General features: G+C 38.5%; 1 protein-coding gene across 1 annotated transcript; it reads left to right on the forward strand.

The window, feature by feature from the left end:
- Positions 1 to 5,093: 5,093 nt before the first annotated feature.
- HDAC11 (histone deacetylase 11) lies at positions 5,094 to 24,440 on the forward strand (the record flags this gene model as incomplete). Its single annotated transcript, XM_010150190.1, has 7 exons — positions 5,094 to 5,210; positions 10,742 to 10,784; positions 12,137 to 12,213; positions 13,915 to 13,977; positions 16,075 to 16,171; positions 20,584 to 20,762; positions 24,093 to 24,440. Coding segments are annotated over 7 exons (732 nt in total), but the record flags the coding sequence as incomplete, so codon positions are not given.

A 24,440-nucleotide genomic window follows, 5' to 3' on the forward strand; every position in this document is an offset into this window, starting at 1 on the left:
TGGGATTTCCCCAACCCAGGTGCAAAGGCATTTTCATTTTAGACATGAAAAGGCCCTGGGTATCCTCTGTATTGCCTTATCTAAAGTCTGCAGTGCTATTTTTTTTTTTTTTTATTTAAATCCAGACAAATACAGATCTACCAATAAATGCCATAATTTTACGTTAGATGAGCTCTGAAGACTTACAGAAGTGCTGGGGTTTCTGGGAATGCCTAGGTCTCTTAAAATAATAGATGACTTCAGAATTATTCATTTAAAATTCAGGCATGAATTTGGTAGGAAATTCCATACACTTGCAAGAAGTGGTGGTGGTTGGTGTCTTAGCAGCAGCTGAAGAAGCTGGCTGGAGGTTGGTTGAAGAGAAACAATGGCATGCACAAAGTAGATCAAACAGTACTGGAAATGAGTTCTGTGGTGTAAGGCAGGGTCTCCCTGTTGCCCTAGTTTAGGTTACATGGCTAGTCCTTACAAAAAATTCGGCCCTTTGAATTGAGGCAATTCTACCACAGTTATTCCTGTTATGAATTTAGGCCACTAAGGTAATGACTGGATTCTGGATCATTTGCTTGCAGTACTTTTCCATTTACTGCTGCCTTCTAGTGTTATGTAAAATAACAAATTTCCTGCCTATCATCATTCTGAAATTTGGAAGAAGATAGGCAATATGTTTAAAGCTAGTTTCAGACCATGTAAGACTGTCACTTGACCCATTTTTATCTAGGAGAGGCTCTATGATAACTTATGTGAGTGAGGACTGAAATGCAAATGGTGAGGATAATGCTTATGTGTCAGTGGAATGCAAGATGTCCTTTTCTTGAAAGTGATCTGAAACAGGTGGTCAGTACATTGAACTTACAGATTTTAATCTGTTTTATATATTTGCAAATTACATAGGTTTAAAAATAAAAGTTAATAATTTTATTAGAAATGTAAATTTTTATGGCTAGTGTAAGGTGGATTGATTTTTATTATGGGGAGTGTTTTCTGGTGCCAAAGTGCTTGTGTGCTTTGACTCTTGCCTGGTCCTGTGAGTGAATTTGCCAGAAGATGCCTTTTGCATCTTTTGCAAGAGGTACCTGCCTCTTTCTCGCGTGGTGGTATAGGCAGGGTGCCTGGGGAAGGAGGTAGGACTCGGGAATGAAGGCAGTAGGAGCAGGCTCATAGGATAATCATTTCAGCCTGTGATACCTCTGGCTGTTTGAGGTGTTCAGATAAAACAGCACAGAGTGCATCTTGGGCTGTGGGTGTTGTGTTAGTGCCTGTAGGCAGCTCGGCACCTGAAAATGTGTGGGTTTGGGTTGGTTAAAATGGCCAACTTCAGAAGTCCTTAAAATTCCTTAGTTCGTGTAGTTGTTGTGCTGTCACACATTGTCTCTGTTAGCTTTCTGCATTGTGCTTTTTCCTTGCTCAATGATTTCAACCCTTGTTGGTGAAAAATTGATGAAGGCTAGCAATGGTTTGCTGTAAAAAGCTAATTTAAGAATGCCATGAGAGCAGATAAATGAATTTGATCCTCTTCACCTAAATTTTCATGTAAATGTTAATGTGTTAGGTAAAAGTCTCTAGGAATATAGAAAAATGTTATTTGAAAGGTAGTGATATTTGAACATGCTCAGAGAGAACACTGAATGAGGATACTCGGTCTTGGGGATCAAGGTCTGACAGGTTTCGGTATTTACGCCGCTGTGCAAATGCTGTAGTGCATTCTTTGCAGCTGAAGTAACTATTAGACCTCTTAAAGAAAAGGATAAGGGAGCATTTGCTTAATAGTTTTCTTTACTTTTAATGTTTCCAACTCACTGTTTGGGAGACTGCACCAGCTGCCTGGTTGGTTTTCTTGGGTGTAGCACCAGGTAATCACCAGTCTCTACCAGTCCAGTGTCTTATTCTGGATGATAATAGTGTATTTGTATATTGCCCTAGAAACTTCTGTGAAAATTACAAGCTTTCTACTCTCTTTATAATTTTATCGTATACTAATTCAAACTAAAAACATCCTTCCTGATCTGTTGAAGATGGATCCAAATAGTTTGTCCCAGGCAAGCTTCTAAATATAAAATCACTTTAGTTGCTTGGTGTTGGATTTGTAAGTTCGTGAATTTTCCCTTGAAGCTGGGACTAGCTCCAGGAACTTATCAAAGATTTAAGCATGGTTTTAAATTTAGTTGGCTATGAACAACTTTTTTTTTTTTTTTAATTCCATGTGGTGTTGGCTATTTTAAAAATGTTGGAATGCAATGAATGCATAACATAAAAGGCAGTACATCAGAGCTTGGGTTTGATCATTAATGTGCTGTTTGTATTAAGATGGGATGTATCAGCATAAAAGCAACTACTTTAGCTTTATCTTCCTAATACTAGTTTTTCAGTTTAACTTTTAGTCCTTGAACACTTATAAATTGAAAGAATTTGTAAAGTCATTTAACCTTACTAAGAAGAATTTTTATAGTTAAGGAGTTAAAGTTAATAGTTCTAATACTTCACTTACAAAGTCCTGCAAGAATATCCTCATATATATGTTACAGATTTGGTCTTAAGCAAGGAGAATTAAGAACTCGTTAAGTTGGGAGTTTTTTGTTTGGTTGAGGTTATTTGTTTGTTTGTATTATTTTGGGGGTATTTTTTCTAAGGAACATCTTGGTATAGTGTTACACAGCCACATCTGATGATACTCCCTAGTATTTAATTTGGTAGGAGGCATGTATTAAAGGAGAATATACCTGGTTAAGGGCTAACTTGACTTCTTTATTCCTTTTACGAAAACAGGGAGTGAAATTTTTTCGAAATTGAAACTTAAATTCATACAATGAATTATTCATCCAAAACAGAGAAAGGTAAACAATTTAAAAAAATCTTACAATAGGAGCAGTAGTAATAAAAAAAGAGTGAAAGGGAGTTGATAACTAAAAAGAGTAAGTGAAGGCATGCTGTTGAATAGTCTTTATATGATGAATCCAGACCAGGTTTTAATTTCTGTTACACATAATTACGTATCTACAAAACTTTACAAGAGAATCAGTCATTTGGTGATGGCTGAGTGAGAGCAAGTACCTACCAAAAGAAATAGTAACTGATAGTGTTCTGATATATGCAATTTGAATGCAAGAAATATATTAAAAGAAAGAAAAAATTAAAGAGTTTGTTCTCTATCAAAGGAAACTCATGTGTGAAGACTTGTCTTATGGAAGTCAGCTGACGACCTGGAAAACATAATTAATGTAGTCCTCGTGTATTCAAAATCATTTATTATTTTTACAGCATGAAAAATTACACAATTCTATAAAACCAATTCCTTTTGATTTCTTGTTCAAGTATATACATAGCTGTTCTGAGAATTCATTGCAGGAAATGTTGGAAAACAAAATTAGCACATTGAAGAAAAAGATGGCAAAACTGTCTGCAGTTTGAGGCAATATATTTCTCAATTATTGTATAGCTGTTTGTTTGAGAAGCATTTTCATTATTTTGTAGCTGCATTCTTGAACCCCGGGACTTTCCTCTCAGATAAACGACTTTTCTCCCATCCATTATGAATTATATAAACACAGTGAAGGACTGAGTCTGAAGCAGTGTGTGTCTTTGGGCTTGGTGCTGTTGTCTAAGTGTCTTCAGCTGTGAATCGAAAGCTTTGCTTCTCTTTACTTGTACCACGTGTGGATTTCTTGCATTCACTACAAAACCTGCCACAGCATACGTTTTGATTTGAGTTTTTATTGCTTCTGCTTCTACCAGTTGAGATTAAAATTTTATTGAACTGTGTTAAAACTTTCTGAAATTGTGATCATCGTTCATCTTTGAGATCAAAAGTTGTTTTGTCTAAATGTGACTTTTTCAATTCTATTTTAGAACAATAGGATTTAATCTAATTTTTTTACATCATGTGTGTTTAAAAGCTAAAATATGAAAGGATTTATCAAGATTGACTGTATTAGAAAATAATTAAAATACTTTGTTAATGATGGAGAGCTGGTAGTATGGTAATGGAATAATACTTTACAAATATAAAAGTAGTAAGATGTTAAAGTGAACTCTTAAAAATTAAAAAAAGTAGCTAGGACTTCATAAACAATGCAACCCCTCCACCTCACCCAGTAGAACTTTGTAGTTGAAACATTGATAACTTGCAAGCCAAATTAGCTAAGTGATCAGAGGACCCTCCAAGAGGCATGGGATTGTCGTCATTTAAAATGGACTACTTGTACAACCTCTCATTTGTAACCAGACGGCTAACAGTAAGGCAACGAATGTATGGAATCTGGTTAATTTTCCTAATGTTGAAGGAAATAGGATCTAATCAGCATCTTTGTACAGAGTGTCAGATTTTTAATTCTCAGTACCTGAATGTTTCAGTATTGGCTGAAAAGGTATATTCTTGTTTGTGACTTATGCTTTGAAATCTATTTAGAGTTACTGCTGGTCGCAGTGTTAGTAGAAGCAATTTGAAGTGATCTGTATATGTTTGCCAAAAAAAAAAAAAAGCATTTACGTATTGCAAATATTTTGTGTTTTAATCTTCAGATCATGTTCTTGATGATACAGCTTTTTAATGAAATGTTTCCTTGAAACATTTTTCAAGAGTGTTTAATATGCTAAGTAAATTTGAATCTGTTCTCCATGCTAGAATTTGCACTGCGTGTTCACTTAAATATTTGGACTTCTTAGTTGAGTTGTTTTGTTTTTCCTTTCTCCTTGGTACATCTTGACTTGACGTGAGAAAAGATATTTTAGGTTTGAACAATATATAGGTGTAGCTTGCTATTAATACTGCTGAAGGACATTTCAAAATTCTTCTTCCCAATCCCAGGGATATTAGGTATTCTGAAATACTCCTGCAAAACTTTGTTGCCTTTTGATACAAAACTCTGGAAAACCTAGTGATGGTGATTGAAAGTGATGATTCTTATGGTTAGTAAACGTGAGGATGAACCTGCTTGGAGGTTACTAGTAAGGTCACCTTAATCGAAAAACACTAAAAATCTTGCTCAGGATGTGTGTGCTCCTTTTCAGTATGTAGCAGCTGATGAGACATCTGAATGTCATCATTAAGACAAGCTACATTAATTAGAACGTTTTTTTTTTTTTCTCCTTTGTAGTGGTCATTTGTTGTGGCTACAATCACAGAAATTCCACCAGTTGCCTTTCTTCCCAATTTCGTTGTTCAGAGGAAAGTTTTGAAACCTCTACGAACCCAGGCAGGAGGAACAATAATGGTAAGGTGCTCTTGATTCACCTTTATTGTATTTAAACTTGTTGATCAAAAATTAGAAGACACTGAGCTGTAATATTTTGTATAACTCAAAGGCTTGAGCCCTGGAGGCCTGTAGAGTTAGTGTACAGTCCTAAACACGAGGAAAGCATGACTCTTGCTAGCAACTGCCAAGGTGAAGGCCGTACTTGATTTTATGGTCCGTACTTTGCGGCAGCGACAGTAAGGGGCAGCCTGGGCAAGCAGTGATAGGTATGGCAGGGCTTATGGCACATACAGGAACTGAATTAGTTTTGAAGAGCGTTCAAATACAGGCTCATTCTAGGAATAGGAGGTTTCAAAATTGATAGTATAGAAGCTATTTTTAAAGCACAAATTTACAAAACGGCCTTGGTACTGGATGGGAAGAGATGTATGGTTTGGTTGTTCTTGAGACTAGCTAAGTGTTTAAATTCAAAATCGTATCACGTATCATTTTGATGATTAAAGTTAGTTTATCTAATAATTCTACTGTAAATATTACATAAGCAGCTCAGCAGAACTCAAGTGAGATGTAGCTTGTTTTACCTTAACAGGATTGTTTTCTAGTTAACTGAATGAGTGCTGCGGTCAGAAAAGCTGTGTAAGTGTTGCCAGACATTTAATTTTGCCTGAGAATTGCCATTAGAGGTGTTGAGGGAGTAGGAGGAAAGAAAACAGTTAATAGCTGGAGCCAGAAATGAGTTACTTAAACCATGTATTCAGGAAAAGATGCTTTCATAATTGTAAACCAGTAACCAGTGGAACCTCTTCTGCCCTTTTTATCATTTCTTCTACTCGAGCTAGGGAAACTGTAGAGCATGGTGCTGGGAGAAGATGGTAACAGTCCCGATCTCGTCTCACAGGCACTGAGCTCTAACAGTTGCTTAAATGGAAGACAAATGACCCTATCTGAAATCATTAATATTATGGCACAAATAGATGTCTGCGTTTTAGCTTCTCTTCCTGAAGGTAGCTGTTACAGTGGGTGCATGTGAAAAGCATAGAAGCCCATATTGCTTTTTCTATATCTGTTTGAAGCCAGTTATTGAAGAACACTATTCTGTGGGTTGGCAAACCTTTCAGAGTAGTCTGTGCCAGATTTGAGAATATGATTTATTGCAACCACTAGATATTAAAGGAGACTGGGGAGCCATATATGAATGATAAAGTAATGGCATTATTTTTGGAAATAGGCAGGTAGGTAGCTTCCCGTTTCTGTCAACAGAAATGCAGGTACTTATTACTCTGTGTACAGGAATCAATTTTTTTTTATTTTAAATGCTTACCTTCACAAAGGTATCAAGAATTTGTTTAAGACATACATAGTATAAAGAGCTCTTCTTTGACTAGTACATAAAAGGCAGTGCCATATGGTTTTCAGAGGTAATGAAAAAGGTTAAATCTGTGAGGCTGGCCTGTGAGAATGATGTGAGCCCAGAAGTTTGGTAAAGCAGTTGTCCAAGTTTTCTTTAATTTTATGGGGTTGATGTGAGACTAACTGTTGCTACTGTAATTTGTGTGTGTGAGTGCATCTGGGCACTATTAAATTTCAGCCATCTTGGGTACTACGTGAAATGCAAGTCAAGAGCCAGTTGTTATCAGACTTTAAGGCAGGATGAAATATCCTGCTTTTCTGTTGTGTTAACACTTTTAATGACAGAACTAATCAATGACTGATTATTTTTTTTAATGGGAGGGAAATGGCAGTTTCTTTCAGTGTTTTAGTACTCTGTTAAATCTATGTCACATCCAGCTGCTGGATTTCCAACCCCGTATGTAAAATCATAGAATCATAGAATCATAGAATGGTTTGGGTTGGAAGGGACCTTAAAGATCATCTAGTTCCAACCCCCCTGCCATGGGCAGGGACACCTTGCACTAGACCAGGTTGCTCAAAGCCACATCCAGCCTGGCAAAGTAACTCATTGCCAGTTGTTGCTTCTTGTTACCAAAAGGTAGTAGAGAAGGGACTAGAATGGACTGGACAACTCCTGACTGGGCTTAAACGTCTTGGTTAATATTCAGAAACATCTTCTGATAGTGTGCTTTAATTGTTTTAAGCATGTCATTTTAACTCCCCTTTGTAATATCCAAAACAGTGGTCATAGATATTTAAAAATCTGGAGCTCTTCAAAAAGTTTAACATGTTTGAGCTGTGTTACGAGCTGCTGTATTTTATTTATAATGGGTAATACAGCGTTTATGTTATAAATTCACGATACTGTGAAGTGATCAGAGTAGTTGAAAAAAATGTACTAATATGCATGTGTTCAGGAAACATCTGATGATTGGAGGAAAAGGTGAGTCATGATTGTAGCAAAGGAAGATTTCCAGAAAGATTTTGACCATGGTGATAGTGGAGGGAAACGTTAAGAAGTCACCTCCTTGATGCTGAAATTGTCTGTGTGAAGTGAGTTAACTGCTGCTTATTGCTCTGAGCCATTAAATAAAAATGGCCAGTGGTTTCTTCCTAAATCATTAGGACAACAGCAAGTCCTGTGACATTCACCATGTTTAAGTATCCCTGCAGGTTGCTGAGTCTGGTTTCAGTTCAGGCTTTTGAGTGGGAAATGGATTTTTTTTATAGAAGTTGTATGCATCTTGCCCACCTTGTACTCTTGTTTCTCCAACTGTTGTGCTCGCCTCTTAAATCCCATTTCTAATTCTATTTTAATTTTCTTGTGTTGCTCTGTCTTCTTGGATGTGCATGTTAGTTAAAGTCAAAGAATAGTGAGGTAAGGAAAGATGTGAAAGTGTTTGTACAGTGTGGTGATGTTTGATGCTTTTGTTGAAACCTGAAAGTCTGCATAAGCATGAGAAAACCAGATAAACTGCTGAGAATGTTAAACTGACCTTTAAGAACAATTTAGTTTGGAAAGAACATGTTAGCTTCCAGATAAATCTTATTATTGGAATATGGTAATAGGCTAGACCACAAAAAGTGTTGCCTTCCTTAGCAGGTATTAACTGGCAGAAGAGATGATAGAAGTGGAACACAGTGCAAGCCTGCATAAACTACGTGTAGTGTTGTCTCCTGGCAATTTACCAGCCGGAGCTGGAGATAGCAAGACTAGCTTGGTGCTAATACCTGTGTAGTAAACCTTCCTTTCCATGGACTGCTGAGAAATCTAGGGGTAGTTTGACTTCTTTTTTTTTTTTTTTTAACCCAATGTTACAGGCTGGGTAATAGTAGAGAGAAAGAATTATGGTTTCTTGTGGTTCACAGAGATCCAAGGTGCTTAACAATTTTGGGTTGTTGCTCACTGACAAAGAAGTAGCTCCATCCTGTCTCCATTTAGTCCTTCAGCATCTGTTCAGACTCTTGGTCAGTTCTCTCTTCTGTGCCATGTTTCTGACTGCAGTCGGTAGTGGGTTTTGAGATGAGGGATTTTGGTTCGTCAAGTCCTGTTTGACTAAGGTTATGCAAAGTCTTCTCTTATTATAGCTGCCTTCCTGAGCAGTAGGTATGAGGAATGAAGGATGTGGTAGAAGAGAAAAATAATTGGGAAGAGTCTAGAGTTTCCTAACATTCTACCTTTGATATTTCTTGAGGGTCTTAACAGTACAGGGATGTGAAATCTATTTCAACTTCGTTCTGAGTAATCAGTACTTTTATATAGTTTTGTGATGTTTTCATTGTTCTTGTGTTATCTTTAATTCGTAAGTGTGTGTCCAGTAGTTATAAATGTGGTTGTGTAGAAGAGAGCCACTAGTTGTGAGTTACATCTTTGTATCGTGCCTTCTGAAGTGGAGATGACATCACTCGTCACCTTTGGGTGGATCTTGATGCCATATCCTTTATTTATACCTTTTTTATTTCTCATTATGGGGAAATAGGTATGTAATTTAAAAGCAGTTTTGATTAATCAGACAATAAAATTTGTACATTACAAGTCAGAAGTAGTGTCTTCTGCTATTCCTTATGGTCCTGTTTATCATGAATATTGCTGTTGAGTTTCTGTACTTTTTAATGATTTTTTTTTTTTAGCAATTTAGGAAGCTTGGTTTTTTGGTGAGGAATCCCTAGGAAATATGCCTAAATCACAGATAATGTCCTTTCCCTGTGACTTAATGGGTTTTATAGTTCAGAAACTACAGTCTTTTTCAAGATCTAATTTGTGTAAGTTAGCATATTCATAACATGATGCCCCCCTTCCCAATAGTTTTCTTAATGCTAAATTAGAACTGTTCAAATATAAATATTGGTGATGAAGAATTCTCAACTGTCCAAAGTTCGTTTCATATATATATATATACAAGTTGTTCCTCCTGTGATTGTGGAAAAGAATTATCTGTCTTTACCTTTTTTCTTTTTTTTTTTTTTTCCTTTTAATTATAGCTATTAATGTAGAATCACAGAATGGTTTGGGTTGGAAGGGACCTTAAAGCCCATCTAGTTCCAACCCCCCTGCCATGGGCAGGGACACCTTCCACTAGACCAGGTTGCTCCAAGCCTCATCCAGCCTGGCCTTGGACACTTCCCGGGATGGGGCATCCACAGCTTCTCTGAGCAACCTGTCCCAGTGCCTCCCCACCCTCTCTGGGAAGAACTTCTTCCTGATATCCAATCTAAACCTCCCCACTTTCAATTTAAACCCGTTCCCCCTTGTCCTGTCACTACAGGCCCTTCTAAAAAGTCCCCCCCAGCTTCCTTGTAGCCCCTTCAGGCACTGGAAGGTGCTGTAAGGTCTCCCCGGAGCCTTCTCTTCTCCAGGCTGAACAAGCCCAACTCTCTCAGCCTGTCCCCATAGCAGCAGGGCTCCAGCCCTCTGAGCATCTTCATATCTTTTGGTAACATGACACTTAAGGAATACTGCAGCCAAACACTTGATTGACTCTTCCTGGCCAAAATAAGTCATTTTTTTCAATTAAAATCTGATTATTTAAGCCTTGTGTATCTCTTCTCTGTCAATACTTTCCCTTCCCTGAATGTCTGTTGAGTTCAAAGGAGATATACAGTCACTGTTTTTTCTGTATTGAAGGGAAATAGATTGGTCATGTTCTATACTATGCATGTTCTATCATTTAAAAAATAAAGTCACAGGACACTGCATACTGTAGCATTTTTCTGTCACATCCCCAACTGAAACTATGTTAAACTGTATCTTCAGGATTTTGAGCTCACATTGCTCCTATTTTTACATGATGAGGAAGTGTAGTAGAGGATTCTTGCTCATTTTTTACTCTTACCAACACCTGTGCTTTCTCCTTCTCATTTGTCTGCTAGGGGTTGGTGTTTATCTCTGCAAAGTGCAGTTATTTTTAGATCTGTTCAGCTGCCAGAGAATGCAATACAGATGAGATACCAAATATTTTTTCAACTGACTATGCTGAGAATAGTTTTGTATAGTTCCTATTCAGAGATCTGATTCAGAATGACCTGCAGTGGTAAAACATCCAGAAGTACAATGGGCATGTCCAAAGGGGCCAAGAGTTTATTTTGGGGTGGAAGCAGACAGTGTTGAATGGTTCCATTGTGCCTTCATGAAGTTGTCTCACTGTAATTTTCTTAAGGCAGGAAAACTTGCTGTTGATAGAGGCTGGGCGATCAACGTGGGTAAGTGCAAATGAGTGTGCTATATGATACTGAAAGGGGTGTCTTTAACATCATACTGTTTTCATTTAGCATGATGTGAATTCTGTTTAGAATAACAGAAGGTGACTGGATTGTGTTAAGCTAAAATCAGTTCTAAGGAGGAAAAAAAAAAAATGGAAAAAGTACTGCGTTTGTTTTCTCATCCACTATCACCCGTATTGATGTTTTATGATTAAATACAGTATTTTTTTTTAAAGAAAAAGTGGCTGGATAAAGGTCTCTTATATAAGGAAAAATGTTTGGATTGAAGTAGTGCAAAAAAAATTAAGGAAAAATATTTGGAGTAAATGCAAATATTTCATCAAAATATTTGTTTTTATTTAATTGTTAAATAATTCTCATAGCTTTTTGTAATTGGCTCCTTTATATATTATACCAGATCAAGAGGTTCGTTGATATTCTGGAAAGCAGGGCTGTACCAGTTAGTGTCTGGTTTCGGCTGTGCAGTTTTTCCTGAAAAACACTTGAATGAATGAATTTTGAATATAGTGAATATAAATCTGCTCTCCTGCTTATAGCAAATAGCAGTACAAAACTAGTAAACTATTGATGCAATATTTTGTTGAAGACCTAAGCTTGTTGTTTTCATGGTGCTCTTCAATTCTGGGATATTTACATTATTTCTTACACACAAAATATGTCTCCAAGTTTAAAAATGAAACAGACATTAAAAACAAACTCCAAAGCCTGTCATATTTACTAATACATAAAGTGAGCTTTTTAAGTTTCTTGCTTAAATATTTGTAGTAGATTTCTCAGTAAAAAGTTCTGGTTTATTATATGAAAAGTATACTGGGGCAGGGGGAGTGCCTAAGTACTTTTTCATATAAAGAGTGTGTGTGAAAGAGGATTTCTTAAAGTTTCTTCTGGTCTGAGTGTTTGCAGAAGGCTTTCTTCTGACCCGGTTTACAGCATCAAAAAGAATTTTCCATGGGCTTTCCACTTGCCCCATAATGGTAATTATGCAATGCCAGAATTCCTGGGGGAGCTAAACTTTCAGTGCCCTATGCTTTGTCCTGGACACACCACATGTTGCATACAGGTCTCGGTTCTTAGGGTAGTTTCGAGATGAAAGAGGCAATTCCCTTTGATCTGGGCATCGGCAGATCCTGTGCCTGATGGTCTGGTAGGCACGCGAGGTATGTACAGAAACTCCATGAGCTGCTTTCTGTTGCTAGGTAAGCGTTTAACAGGCACAGTATTTCTTAAAGAAAAAGAAGTGCCTGACATGTAAGTGATCTCTGTCTCTTTGCAAAGACCGTCTCTGTTCCTTGGTATCTAGCTATTCACATCTTCAACAATTTTATGTTTAGGGGGTGGTTTTCATCACTGTTCAAGTGACAAAGGTGGAGGATTTTGTGCATACGCTGATATCACACTGGCTATAAAGGTAAGAAGTACTCTTAAACCTGTATTTTCTACTGTTTGTGCAAATGGGGAAAAATCCACATAAATTCATAAGGACTAACTTATATCTTTATCAGAGAAAATAAAGCCATCTCTAGATGGGTAGGAATAGGGAAATGGTATGGTACTTGATGCTGCAGAACATAATGTTTATGCAGTGTTGTTAAGTGGAAAGGAAGAGTTGCAGGGATCAGAATTATAAATGTAAATATGAACCACTACAATTGCATTAATAATGCCTTCTTGCAGAAAACCCACTCAAAATCAAACTAGATTGACTTTAATAACCTCAGTGATAATTATCCTAGCCTGGCAGTTGAACCCGAAGATTCCACATTCGTTTCAGTAGTTACAGTCAAGGCGAATGGAAGACAGAAATCCTCTTCTCTGAATCAAGCTGCACTATACAGTGCTCAGAGTGGTTCGAATTCATGAATAAAAATGTGAATGTCTCCTCAAACCAATCACTGGAAGTGAAGGAATGTATTCGGTATTTAGCTGTTGAAAGGCTAGAGCAGGAGTCTTTTGCAATTAGGGCTTATTTGTATCAAATGTACTATGGTATTAGAATATTTATAAAGTATTGGTGATAATCAAACGTTAAAAAGCTTTAATGATTGCAGCACACTGTGACATAACATCCTGATTTCTGTACAGGGTAATTTGTGGAAAAGTAAACCAGAGTGTTCTGATTTCCCTATCATTAAAATACAGATTGAGAAATTATAGCAGGTGACAGTTTGTACAAAATCTTTGGGGTTTACCATGTCTATATTAAAGATAGTCATTGGTCAAAGAATTAGAGAAATATTTTTTCATCACAGACATGGAGCAAGAAGTGAATTCTGTGGCTTTAATATATACAGGCCCTACAGCAGTCTTTCTGAAATGGTGAATGTTATGCTTAAACAATTGGATGCCATCATCGTGGACTGTTTCTCCTTTCCTGCTGATAAGCCTCACTTACGCTATCGTTTGTGTCTCTTGAAGTTAGCTCCTCCATGCTGGGACCCATGCAGCTCACGCTTCACCCCTTCCCATCGCGCAGTTGTTGCAGTCGCTGGTTCCATTCCAGCCTCAGATAGCACCAATGCCACAATCAGCTTTGTAATCCCTAGGTGGACCCGTGCTTTTCATCTTGGTTGGTGCAGGTTGCAGAGATGCACCAGCTGCTCTTGGGTAGGGCCAGTATTACTACAGCAGGGTTTATTATCCTGGACTCCATTGTGTTATTCACTGCCATTGGGCTTATGCTTCATTTGCAGAGTCAGCTTTACATGTTAGTGTGGGATACTGTAGAAAGACACATCCTTGATCCTGTGTTGTGTCTGGTATTCTGTGGGAGAAAGGAGATGCGCAGAAATCTTTCTTCCCTCTCGCTGCCAAGCTTCTCTACAAGTAGGCAGATACCTGCACAGATAACTCTGAAATGCATGTTTCCTGCATTTCATCTGGTGAAAATGTATGGGGTTATTTATAGCATAACCACAAAAAATATCTTTATGTCAAATAACTAGAGCTTTTGTAAATAAATATATTAGAATCATTTAGCCATTTATTTCATGAATGAAATGAATAGACATGCACTAGTTTGAAACAGAACACTGTAAACTTCCAGCCTCCAGTTTAATCTGTGACCTGACTTCATAATTTCCTCCATCTTTTTCTTTGCTTTTATATTCAGTTCTTATTTGAAAGAGTACAAGGGGTTTCTAAAGCCACAATTATCGATCTGGATGCTCATCAGGTGAGTAGCTTACCTGTATTCAGTCCTGCAGATGGTTTGCTCTAAATACAAGTGTGCGATAAATACCTTTTTTTTTCTTTTTTTTTTAATAGTAATATAAGCTGACAACTCTCAGAATACCAAGTTAATCATAGATGGTGGAAACTGAACGGTTTAGGTGGTTAATTACTTTATGTTCCAAAAGGCTGCTAAGCCAGTTTAATAAAATTAAACTGAGTTGTAGCTCCATCATGTGGCTGGATGTAAAAAATATTTTCGAGCTGTGTACAGATCTGAGGTGTAATAGTCTCCAGAGTAGATCCGTATCCCAGAGAAAACAAGAATCTCTTAAAAGAGAGTTACAGTTAGTTCAGCATGCGTGATCAATGCAGCAACCTTTGCAGGAGATGAATTAGACCTTCAGTGTTTTAATGGAAAGCCTTGCTTTGGGCTAATGAAGTAAAGAATACATTATGCTTCTTCTGGTAAAACGATTTACTGTGGGTACCGAGAACAAATCTCGTCTTTGGTAGGAGTTCAAAAATAAATCCTGGAAGGAGGGAAACAGTATTTTTAGAAGAGCAGTTAATGCATCAAAATTATGTCCAATCTGAAGCATTGAAGGTAACTTATGATGTGTAAATAAACCATTTTTAGGTAGCTCCATGGCAGTGAGGAAGCCTAATGGCTCCAAGTTTTCCATCATATATAATTTCTCTTATCTGCAAATTCAGGCATCCTAAAATTACTATGAAATAAGGACACAGATTATAGAATTAGAGTTTTGTGTTCATGATTCTCTTCAGGGATCTCTGTCAGGGTGTGGCTTTTTTGAGCTTTTTAGTTTTTAAAAAACTACTTGGAATGTATTTTGATTTCAGGTTTCATGCTGGTAATATCAGTCTGCATGCTAAATCACCCCTTTGTTTCCTTTCTTTGGGGAATGAAAGGTGGGAGAAGTAGTAGCTCAGCAGATCCTTTTTAAGTGCACAGATACTCTCATTTTCAAAGTGTGACGGTTCTTGGCGCATTGGTGAGTTTCACCTTTCCTAAGACAAAGGTTCACCCAGAGGCTCTCATTCCTAGATTTCTATCCATGAACTGTTTATTTGTGGACCAAAGGTGCTGAAGAAACAAGTAGGAGTTGCCTTTTTTTTAGCATAAAGAAATGTTATTCTGGTGCTTCCCATTCACTTTCTCAGACACATTGACTAGCTTTAGCCCAGTGATTCTTCCTTTTTTTTCCCTTTTGCTGATTTCCAAGAGGGGAAGTTGTAGCAGAAATATAGCTTAGCTGTCCAGGCACATAAATCACATAAGTGAATTATAGAAGATATATCTATGGAATTGTCTGTTTCTGTAGTTTAAATGAAATTCTGTTGGGGATAGGGGGTGGGGTCCTGTATGATACACTCATTTCAACAAAATTATCTTAGTGATTGCAATGGAAAGATTATTTTTATACTAGTGGCAGAAAGTCTAAACGGGAACCAAAAGAATAGTATTTAAAGTCAGAAGTGGGGGAGGGAGAAATATTCACAATCTGAGTGTTCTTTGAGCATCTTTTACACTCAATACAGTCTTTTTGTAGGGAATTCCTGGTGTTAAACAGTATGTTAAACTGTTGGGTCCTTAGTGTTTGTTAATTTTTCCAGGGATTGTTAATCTCACCAAGGCTTGAATTAGCAGAAGAGCTGTAGTCTCCTGTATTTATTCATTTATTTATTAAACCTTGTATAAGAATGAGTATCCCCACAGCAGTTGAAAGTGACTTTTTTGGCACAATTGGAAGATGAGAGGTTTATTTGGTGGTCACAGTTCTTTTTGTGATGCTGCTGAAGATAATTGCATTCTAATTTTTGTTTATTTTTCTCATATGTGCAATGAGATCTATGATAAGTACCTTCACAGAGATATAAGAATGTTGATTTTGATAATAGCTGCAGTGTTTAGACCCCTAAAGCTCTACACCTCAAAATAACCTTCAAGACTATAAATAGGGGAATGATACAGGAGTTTAAAATATTAGATCTTTGTCATCTTAATTATTCTCGAATTTGCAGAGCATTTAGTTCTGTATTAGTATGGCAGGAATGGCTAACGGTAAATCTCCTTCAGGGAAATGGCCACGAGAGGGACTTCATGGATGATCATCGGGTATATATTATGGATGTGTACAATAGATCTATTTATCCAGGGGATGGATTTGCTAAACGTAAGTACAATTGAAATTCATATTCCAGAATGTGAAATATCTACTGTGTTGTAAATTGCTGCTTCATTTCTTAATAAACTTCCTTGTAACAATGTTAACTAGATTTTTTTCTTTCTTTTTTTTTTTTTTTAATTTTACATTGAACACATGATTTTCAATGGTCACTGTGGAATGTCACAATAGTGTTAAACCTGTAGTGTTTTCCCTCACTTCTGGAATGAATTTCTGGAGTGCAATTGTGAGTGTTGTGACATTTGTTATCAGCCCATTCAGAAGCTCATGCCTTGCTTAGAACATTGAGTTAAATAATCATTTTGACTTGAAAATATCTGTTAGAAGTTAATCTTTCCCTTATCCTAATTTTATAAAGAATTTACTAAGGATTAGCTAATACTGTGTAAAACAGTTTCATATATATAATGATATGTTTAGGTGTTGTCTTTCCAGTAGGACTTGTTTTACAAGCATCTAGAAAACAAGATGTATCTGAATGTGAAACAAGTTGGGAAGCAAAGGAAGTCATACAGATGTTAAGAGCTGGTGCTTCATTTTTTGTTGTGCTTTGCTTATCCCTACTGTGATGTGCCTATTGTGTCTGGTGACCTGTAACAATTAATTAGTGGAGTTTTGATAATGGTTAAATTGGAATGCCAAAGCTCAAAGCTTATTTGATCTTTGATTCTGTTGCACTGTTGCAATTTGTTAACTGAATCATAGTTTATTGGGGGAGATGTTCTTTTGCTGTTGAATTTCCTCAATAATGCTGTCATTCTGAAAAGCCTTCTTAATTTGGATTCTTGGCAAGAATTAGGGGCAGTGTATTGTCCTTCAGTTTTGCAGCTAGAAAAGATTTTGAAAATTGTAGTATATGTATTTCAAGGTATGAAACTAAAAAATGACCATTTAAAGCACATCGTGTCTAAGCAGACAAAATGCAAGCAAATGAAGATCCCCCCTCAAGCATCCCTTTATTCCTATATCAAATGGCCACATTTTGAGCAGGTGGGTTAAGACCAAAACAGAGTAAGCCCTTCTTAGCAAATCTGAAATACTGAACTCACCCTCTCTTGTCAGACTACAAATACTAGCATTGCTTTCCTACAGATGAAGCACGAGGTCCAGAAGGCTTCAGCCAAAGGCATGTGAATACGTAGGTTGTCTAAGGGTGTCTAAATAGGAGTTCAGTAGCTAAATCCTTTAAACTATTCCCAGTTAAGCCAAGGGGGTCTCTTGCTCCACCTACTTCCCTTACCTTTACAAGGGATGAACTGGTTTTGTGCTTCCTGGAGAGTGTTCTTGAAAATCTCATAGCACTTACTATCTCCTTTTTCTTGTGTGGAAGCTTCCCATGGAATCCCTCCCAACTGAGCTTTGACCAAGCTGAAGTTTTGCTTGTCTAAAATCTAAAACCTTTGTCTTAGCAATGACCTTCAGCATGCTCAGCAGGATCCCAAACTCGACAATATTGTGATCACTGCAGCCAAGTCTATCTCTGATCTGATATTACAAAGCAGTTTTTCTTGGTTTATGAGCAATGGGTCCAGCAGTGCCTCGCTCCTGGTTGGCACAGCTAACACTGGTATGAGGAAGCAGGCCTCTAAGAGTTCCAGGAATTTGACCGATGACGTGAGCTGCTGTGATGTTCCAACAAATGTCTGGGTAGTTGAAGTCACCCATAAGAACCAGGTTCTGTTGAACTGAAGCTTAAGTGACCCAAATATTGCTTCATTGGCTTTATCTTCTTAGCTTGGAGGTCAGTAGCAGATGCCTACTGTAAGATCCCCCTTGGAGATGACCCCTCTGATCTTGACCCAGAGACATTTGATAAGGCTTCCACAGTCACCATAGTTCAAGGTTCTCCTTAACGCAGAGCATGATTCCTCATCTTCCTTTTCTTCCCTGCCTGTCCTTATGAAATAGCCTATCCACCGTGATCCTCCAGTCATATATTTGTCCCACCATGTTTCAGTTATTCCTGTGATATCATAACTTTCTGACTGGGCACGGAGCCCTAATTCCTCCTGTTCCCCAGGCTGCGTGTGTTGGTATACATACACTTGAGGTGGCTGGTCTTCTGTTTCTCATCTTGGCAGACAGCTAAGGAACGTTTGTCACTCCGCTGGTTTGTCTGGCTTATTCCCCAATTTGTTGCAATGGTGTAAGGGTTGCCACTGTGGACCCCATCCCCCAAGTCCCTGTCAAGCTGGCCAGCCTGGTGCCAGAAATTCCCTTTCCTCTTCTAGGCAGGTGGATCCCATCCCTCCCTGACAGGCTGTAGTCATCAAAGAATGTCCCACTGTTGTAAAAGCCAAAAGTCTCACCATGACACCAGCCAGGAAGCCAGAAGTTGATTTGCATTGTACATCTTTCTGGCTACACCCATTCGTCTAACTGGCAGAATGGAAGAAAAGAGTATGGACACCAGTACTTTTCGCTTGCACCCCCAGGGCTTTGTAGTCTTCCTTGATTCTGCCCAGGTTCCGACTTGTGGATTCCTGCCCACGCGAAAGAGGAGTCTGTGCTCTTGACAGGTTGTGGCACCCTATCGACCTTAGCTCCCAGAAGGCAGCATACCTCTTGTGACTGAGCAGATGGGCGCCTCAGGGCCCCTGAACAGGGCATTGCCCACTACAAGCCCTTGTTGTTTCTTTTTGCAGTATCTACTGTGTGCTGCTGGTACAGTTTCTCCTTGCATGCCTTGTTTGTGGGCATCTACAACTTCATATCTGGTTTTGGTTGAAATGCTGGAGGCTGGAGACTGAAGCAGAGTCTTGCTTTCGTGGGTCACCAGGGCCCAAGGTGCTTCATTCTCTGTTGGTGTCTGCTACAGGAGCATGAATCTGAAACCACTTACCTATCTCTGTCTCAGTCCCTCTTACACCACACAGCCTTTTTGCTGTCCCCTGCAAGCATCAGCCTGTGCACTTCTTTTACACTTCTTCTCACCACAACCTACCTTCTGTACTGAAGTCTACTTCCTTACCACTTTTGTCTGGGTAGAAGTATCAGACATCTCAGGGCTTTCTCTGTAGAAACACTTTTTTTAACTGTGAGGTGAGTGCCCACCATTATGGCAGAGACCAAGAGCGCTTCCCTGGGCTGTGGGCCTACAAACAGGGTGCACGCCCTTCTGAGGTGAACTGCTGCACCCTCTCGATCCCTGTTTGCACGCTCTGGTCGCAGCACTCCTAGTTGATAGCGTTCCCTAGGGCCGTTCAGATCTCCCTTGGTTTCTTCTGGTAATGTCCAAGACACATCAACCTCTCCTGCGAGAGCTGCCAGCTCCTGGCAGGGCTTTCTGCTCTTCCTCGGGTTTCCCTGACCCTCTGGGACCCTCCCGTATGCCTCAATCTAGCGCCCAGCAATGGAACTTGCTGTGGCTGCAGTGGTGTGCTCTGCTGATAGTAAAGAACCAGAAATCTCAAAACTAATAATGATGCAGTAAAATAAAGGAATGAATGTTGAGCAAGGGTGCAGGCAGAAACACTCCCCTCCACCCCCCTGCCTCAGGTAGTCACAGGAATCAATGAGTATCATGCAGTGTTGAATGCATTCATGCAAGCTTGGTGGGTACTTAATCCACACTTAAGACTCCAGGTCATTTAACTGAAGGCACAGGATGTGGTGAGGTTGAAGTCATACCTTGAAACACCTCTGTAGATTTTATTAATTCATATTAATTTACAGTTACAGGTAACTGTAAAAGCACCCGAAGCTAGGCTGCATAACCTTGGGTTACTTTCCTCTGCCTTCTCAACCCTCCTCTTCTACTTCTAATGCTTTATTAGAAGCATTAGAAATAATTTGATTTAAATTAAGAATAGATATTTGCTCTTCTGGTAGGATTACAGGGTAAGAACATCAAATTGACAATGCTTGGGGCAAAGCTGAATCTAGTTATACATTCACAAAGCAGTTTACTTAAATTTGTGATCCCTTGCTGGAAAGTTTTGAGTGTTGTTATAAAACATCTTAATTTCTAGTGATATTTATTTTATGATTTCTCCCAACTATTTCCTCTGCAATAGCAGATCAGTGTTTTCTTTCCCTTATGCTTTATTTAGGTTACTTTTAAGTTAATAATTTTCTTTGATTTCTTTGCTGATTGGTACATGGACATCCAGATCAGCTGCTTTTCAATAACATTTTCCACTTGTGTTTCAGATTCCCCCTCCTCCCCACCCCTGCATCTAATTTTCTCTCTTCAGTGAAATTTTTTCAAGGTCACTGTGCTTATATTTACTGGGAAAGCAAGTAATTGAATAATTTTCTGTAATACAAGGTTCTGTGAAAACGTAACATATTCACAAAGCTTCCAGAAATGTTTTTTCTCTTGCTTACTTAAATCTTGCATTTTCTTCCAAAGCAATGCTTTATTTATTGCGTAATATCAAAACATTTTTTCTTTTTAGGTGCCATAAAACGCAAGGTGGAATTAGAGTGGGGTACAGAGGACACAGAGTATCTTCAGAAAGTACATACTCACGTGGAAGGAGCATTAAATGAATTAAAACCTGACATTATTGTTTATAATGCTGGGACTGATATCCTGGATGGTGATCCATTGGGAGGACTTGCTATTTCCCCTCAGGTTTGTATAATGCTAAAATACCTACAGCCCTTCGCTCCTCGCAAGGTACTGAAGGCAGTGCCGAGAGCGGCTTGTGGCCGTTTGGTAGGTGAAGGTGAGGTGCGTGCTTCACGCTGAACCAGAGCGTTTTTCTCTTACAGATAACGTACAGATAACAGCTCTGTTGCTCTCTCACCATATGGTTTTTGTTGTCTCTTCCTGACTAAACGTTCTTCAGGTGCCTGCTCTGGTACCATCTGCCTTCTTTCTGAAATACGCTGGTTTTGAACATCCGGACAGTAACCAGAAAGACTCGTATTTTCACAATTTTCCTGACTCTTATTTTTTCTGTTCGGTGCTTTCTTTGTTTCTTTTATCCTCACATAGCCCACATTGCAATGCATTTCTTTTGACACCTGCCTCCAGTATGTATCTTACACTTTATTTCCTCTGTAGTACTCTTTTAAACTGCTCTCCTGATATCCTCCATTTCTAGCAAATTTGTGCAGCCTGACTGTGTATTCTTAGCAAATGAAAAGGTTTTTCTCTTTCCTCATTCTTTTCTATACACATATCATTGCCCTTCTTCAGTTTACCTTCTGTCTCCCTAGTTTGGTACCAGATTTAAATTTTGATGTACTCTGTATAGCATTGTAGAAGGTGAAGACATCTAGATACAACAAGTTAGCTTTTCTCAAAGTAAACAAAAATGTACAGATCTTGTATTTCCTCTGTTTTTTTGTGATTCCTTCTGTGGCAGCTCCTTGGTTCTGTATGTCTCTCTCCTGTTTTCACATTTAGTTCTCCTTCAGTGTCCACCAGCTCAATATGGAGGAGTGCTTACTTGATTTGTGAGTGCTCGGATTCCCTTCAGATCAAGCCATTGCTCAATCTGTTCAGTTCTCGTTTTATTCTGCAGTACTGTGGTTCTCAAATGCTTTCTTTTGCATAGAGCTCTAGTTCCTTGCTAGGTTTTCTTGGCTTCTGTATGTATTTCCTCATTCTTAGCGTCTTGTTGCAGAGCAGCTGCTTTGCTGCTTTCTGACTGCCTGCAAAGTGTTTGATGGACCCAAGGTAGAATGGCTTGGGAGCCACTCTGAATCTCTAGGTTTTGGTTCCATGGCTGTGTACAAGTCTCTAAGGAGAAAGGAAGAGCTGAGGGGCTTGAACTTACTTGGTTTTGACCTGTGAGAGGGGATGACCTGCAGCGTAAGACCCCATTTGGTGGAGCAGAGATTTTTTGGAAAACAATGGCCACCAAGAGAAATGGAAACTAGTGATGGATGAGAATACTTCTAAGATGTGCCTTTTCAAATTTTTTCTGTCGTTCGAGAAGGAGCAGTGTTAATTGCCAAGAAAAATGAGTTGCTGTAGCTTGTTGGCTGCTGTGAAGGGAAAGGGACAAAGTGTAGGGGTGGGGAAAGGGAGGTGAAGTGGTTATTGTGGTCACAAGTGGAGGGGCATGGTAAAGTGCCATTTCTCTGTGCAGCCAGTAGCTCAGATGCCTGATGGTTTCTGTAGCTCAAGCCTTATTTTTCTGATTTGAGGGCACGGTTTCTGGTCTCTCTGATCTTATTGGCTTAGCTGTGAATGGCATGTTTCACCAAGCTTGAAATGCTGACACTGAAGGCTTTGAACCTGGATAATGGACCAGGATAGTCAGTCTTCAGTCCTGCAGTTGTAGATGTCATTTGTGTTTTAAAACCTTGCTGCAGCATTAATTCTACTCAAAATTACGCCTCCTCAGAGTGCTATGAGTGGTGGTTTCTTGGTGCTTGAGGCTGTAGCCAGAAAACTTGAGGTGTAAAGTACCTTTTGTCTTTGGTTGTGGGTGAGATCTGTATCAGACTGTTGTTTTCATTTGGTGTGTTTTCTTTCTTGGTAACATGCAAATGCTGGAATAAGCCCACGTGTTTTCCCCTCAGTTCTTCCAGGCCTAGCCACTAGAGAGGCTGGACCAGGGATGAGGCAGTTAGGCTTCTATGAATAGCGTCTGCTTCCAATTTCTGCGTGGTATGATGTTCGCTGCATCTAGCGATGGTTCCCAAGAGACACAGGGCTCATTCTCTAACTGTGTTACTTCCTTGAAGGATCTGTTCCTAATATAATTTTTCAATTTCTTTGTCTTTTATTTTTCAGTTATTTTTCTTACTCCCATTGTTCTCTTACAGGACTGTGTCAAACTATACAAAACCCATTATTGTTGTATGGTTTTGCAAAATATTTTTTCAGCTACATTTGTATTTTACTCTTTACCATTTGTTTGTGGTCTGATTATTTAATTTTTTTTTAATGGCAGGGTAATATTCCTTGATGTATTTACAGTCTTCCTCTAGCCAATCTGCGTAGTGCCTATTCATTTTGCCATAATACTTTTGCTGCTGCTTCCTTACGTTTTTGTATTTCACTGCATTTTAATCCCTTTCCCCTTCCCCAACTTTTGCAGTTACTTACATTTCGAGCTGTATGTTGTAAGCTGTTGTCTATTATGTTGTTAGTCTGTTTGGTTTTTTTTTTTAAGAGTTGTGATGTATTATTTATTCCTTCTATCTCTGGAACTCTCTTTTTTCCACAAATGTATGTTCTGACTTCTCTCCTGTTCCCCATGTGTACTTTTTTGAAACCCAAGAGACTTGAAAACTTCTGCTGTATGGGCTCAATGACAGTACAGTATCTCTGGGTAACAATCTTTTATTTTTTCACTTCCATACCCTTCTCTCTTACTAAAAGGTTATTTAGAATTTATTTGCCTTTCTATGGATTTACTATTGCAGAAAGTAAGTAACTCCCCCTTCAGCCATACATTCTTTTAGTATTAGCTTTTATTAAAGAACTGGAAGCTTATAATTCAGCTAGCAATTATGAACGTGTAAAATCTGATTTGAAGTTTTGGTTCTCTGTAGGTTTGTGAAAACTTGATGAAGTTGCTAAACTTTTGTCAGAGGGTGCTATGCAAGTTGAGCACAATCTGAAGTACTTTGAATTCAGACAATCTTTCTTAGTCTCAATTCCTCACCTCTACAATAGGGTGAACTTTTCTAAACTTCATAGTCAGTTTAGACTTCATGGCCTTTCAAGGAATTTAAACTAAAGATTTTTATCTGTTGTGTCCTCTAAAACTAAGTGAAGGATTTTTAGGATTTTTGATTTGCTATTTTTACTTCTTTTTTTTTTTCATGATTATGCATGTAAACTGCCTAAGGGACTTTTAATTTTTTTATTTGTATTGTAAAATATGGGGCTTAGTCACTGATAGAGCTTCCATTATTTCAAATCCGTAAACCATAGGCTAGAACTAAAATATCTCATATTCATGTCACTTTTTAATTTTTTTTACTGTTAAACTTGCAGGGAATTGTGAAGAGAGATGAAATTGTGTTCAAGGCTGCTAGAAGCCGCAGAATCCCAATCCTGATGGTGACATCTGGAGGTTACCAGAAGAGGACAGCGCGGATTATTGCCGATTCCATCCTCAATTTGCACAACCTGGGGCTTATTGACAAGTAGCTAGCAACCAGTGGAGCTGAAAACCCCAAGGTAAAACAGATGATTAGAGACTCTGCTAAAGACTTAACCAACTTGTCACTGCAGTGACAAATGACTATATTTTAGGAAACAACTTCCTGGTTTAGGAGCAGGAAGTCTTCACATCATTATCAGGGTTAATACAACATACTGAAAAAGACTCAACTTGCCTGT

Source organism: Eurypyga helias, unplaced genomic scaffold, assembly GCF_000690775.1.
Source record: "Eurypyga helias isolate BGI_N326 unplaced genomic scaffold, ASM69077v1 scaffold13874, whole genome shotgun sequence".
Taxonomy (NCBI): Eukaryota; Metazoa; Chordata; class Aves; order Eurypygiformes; family Eurypygidae; genus Eurypyga; species Eurypyga helias.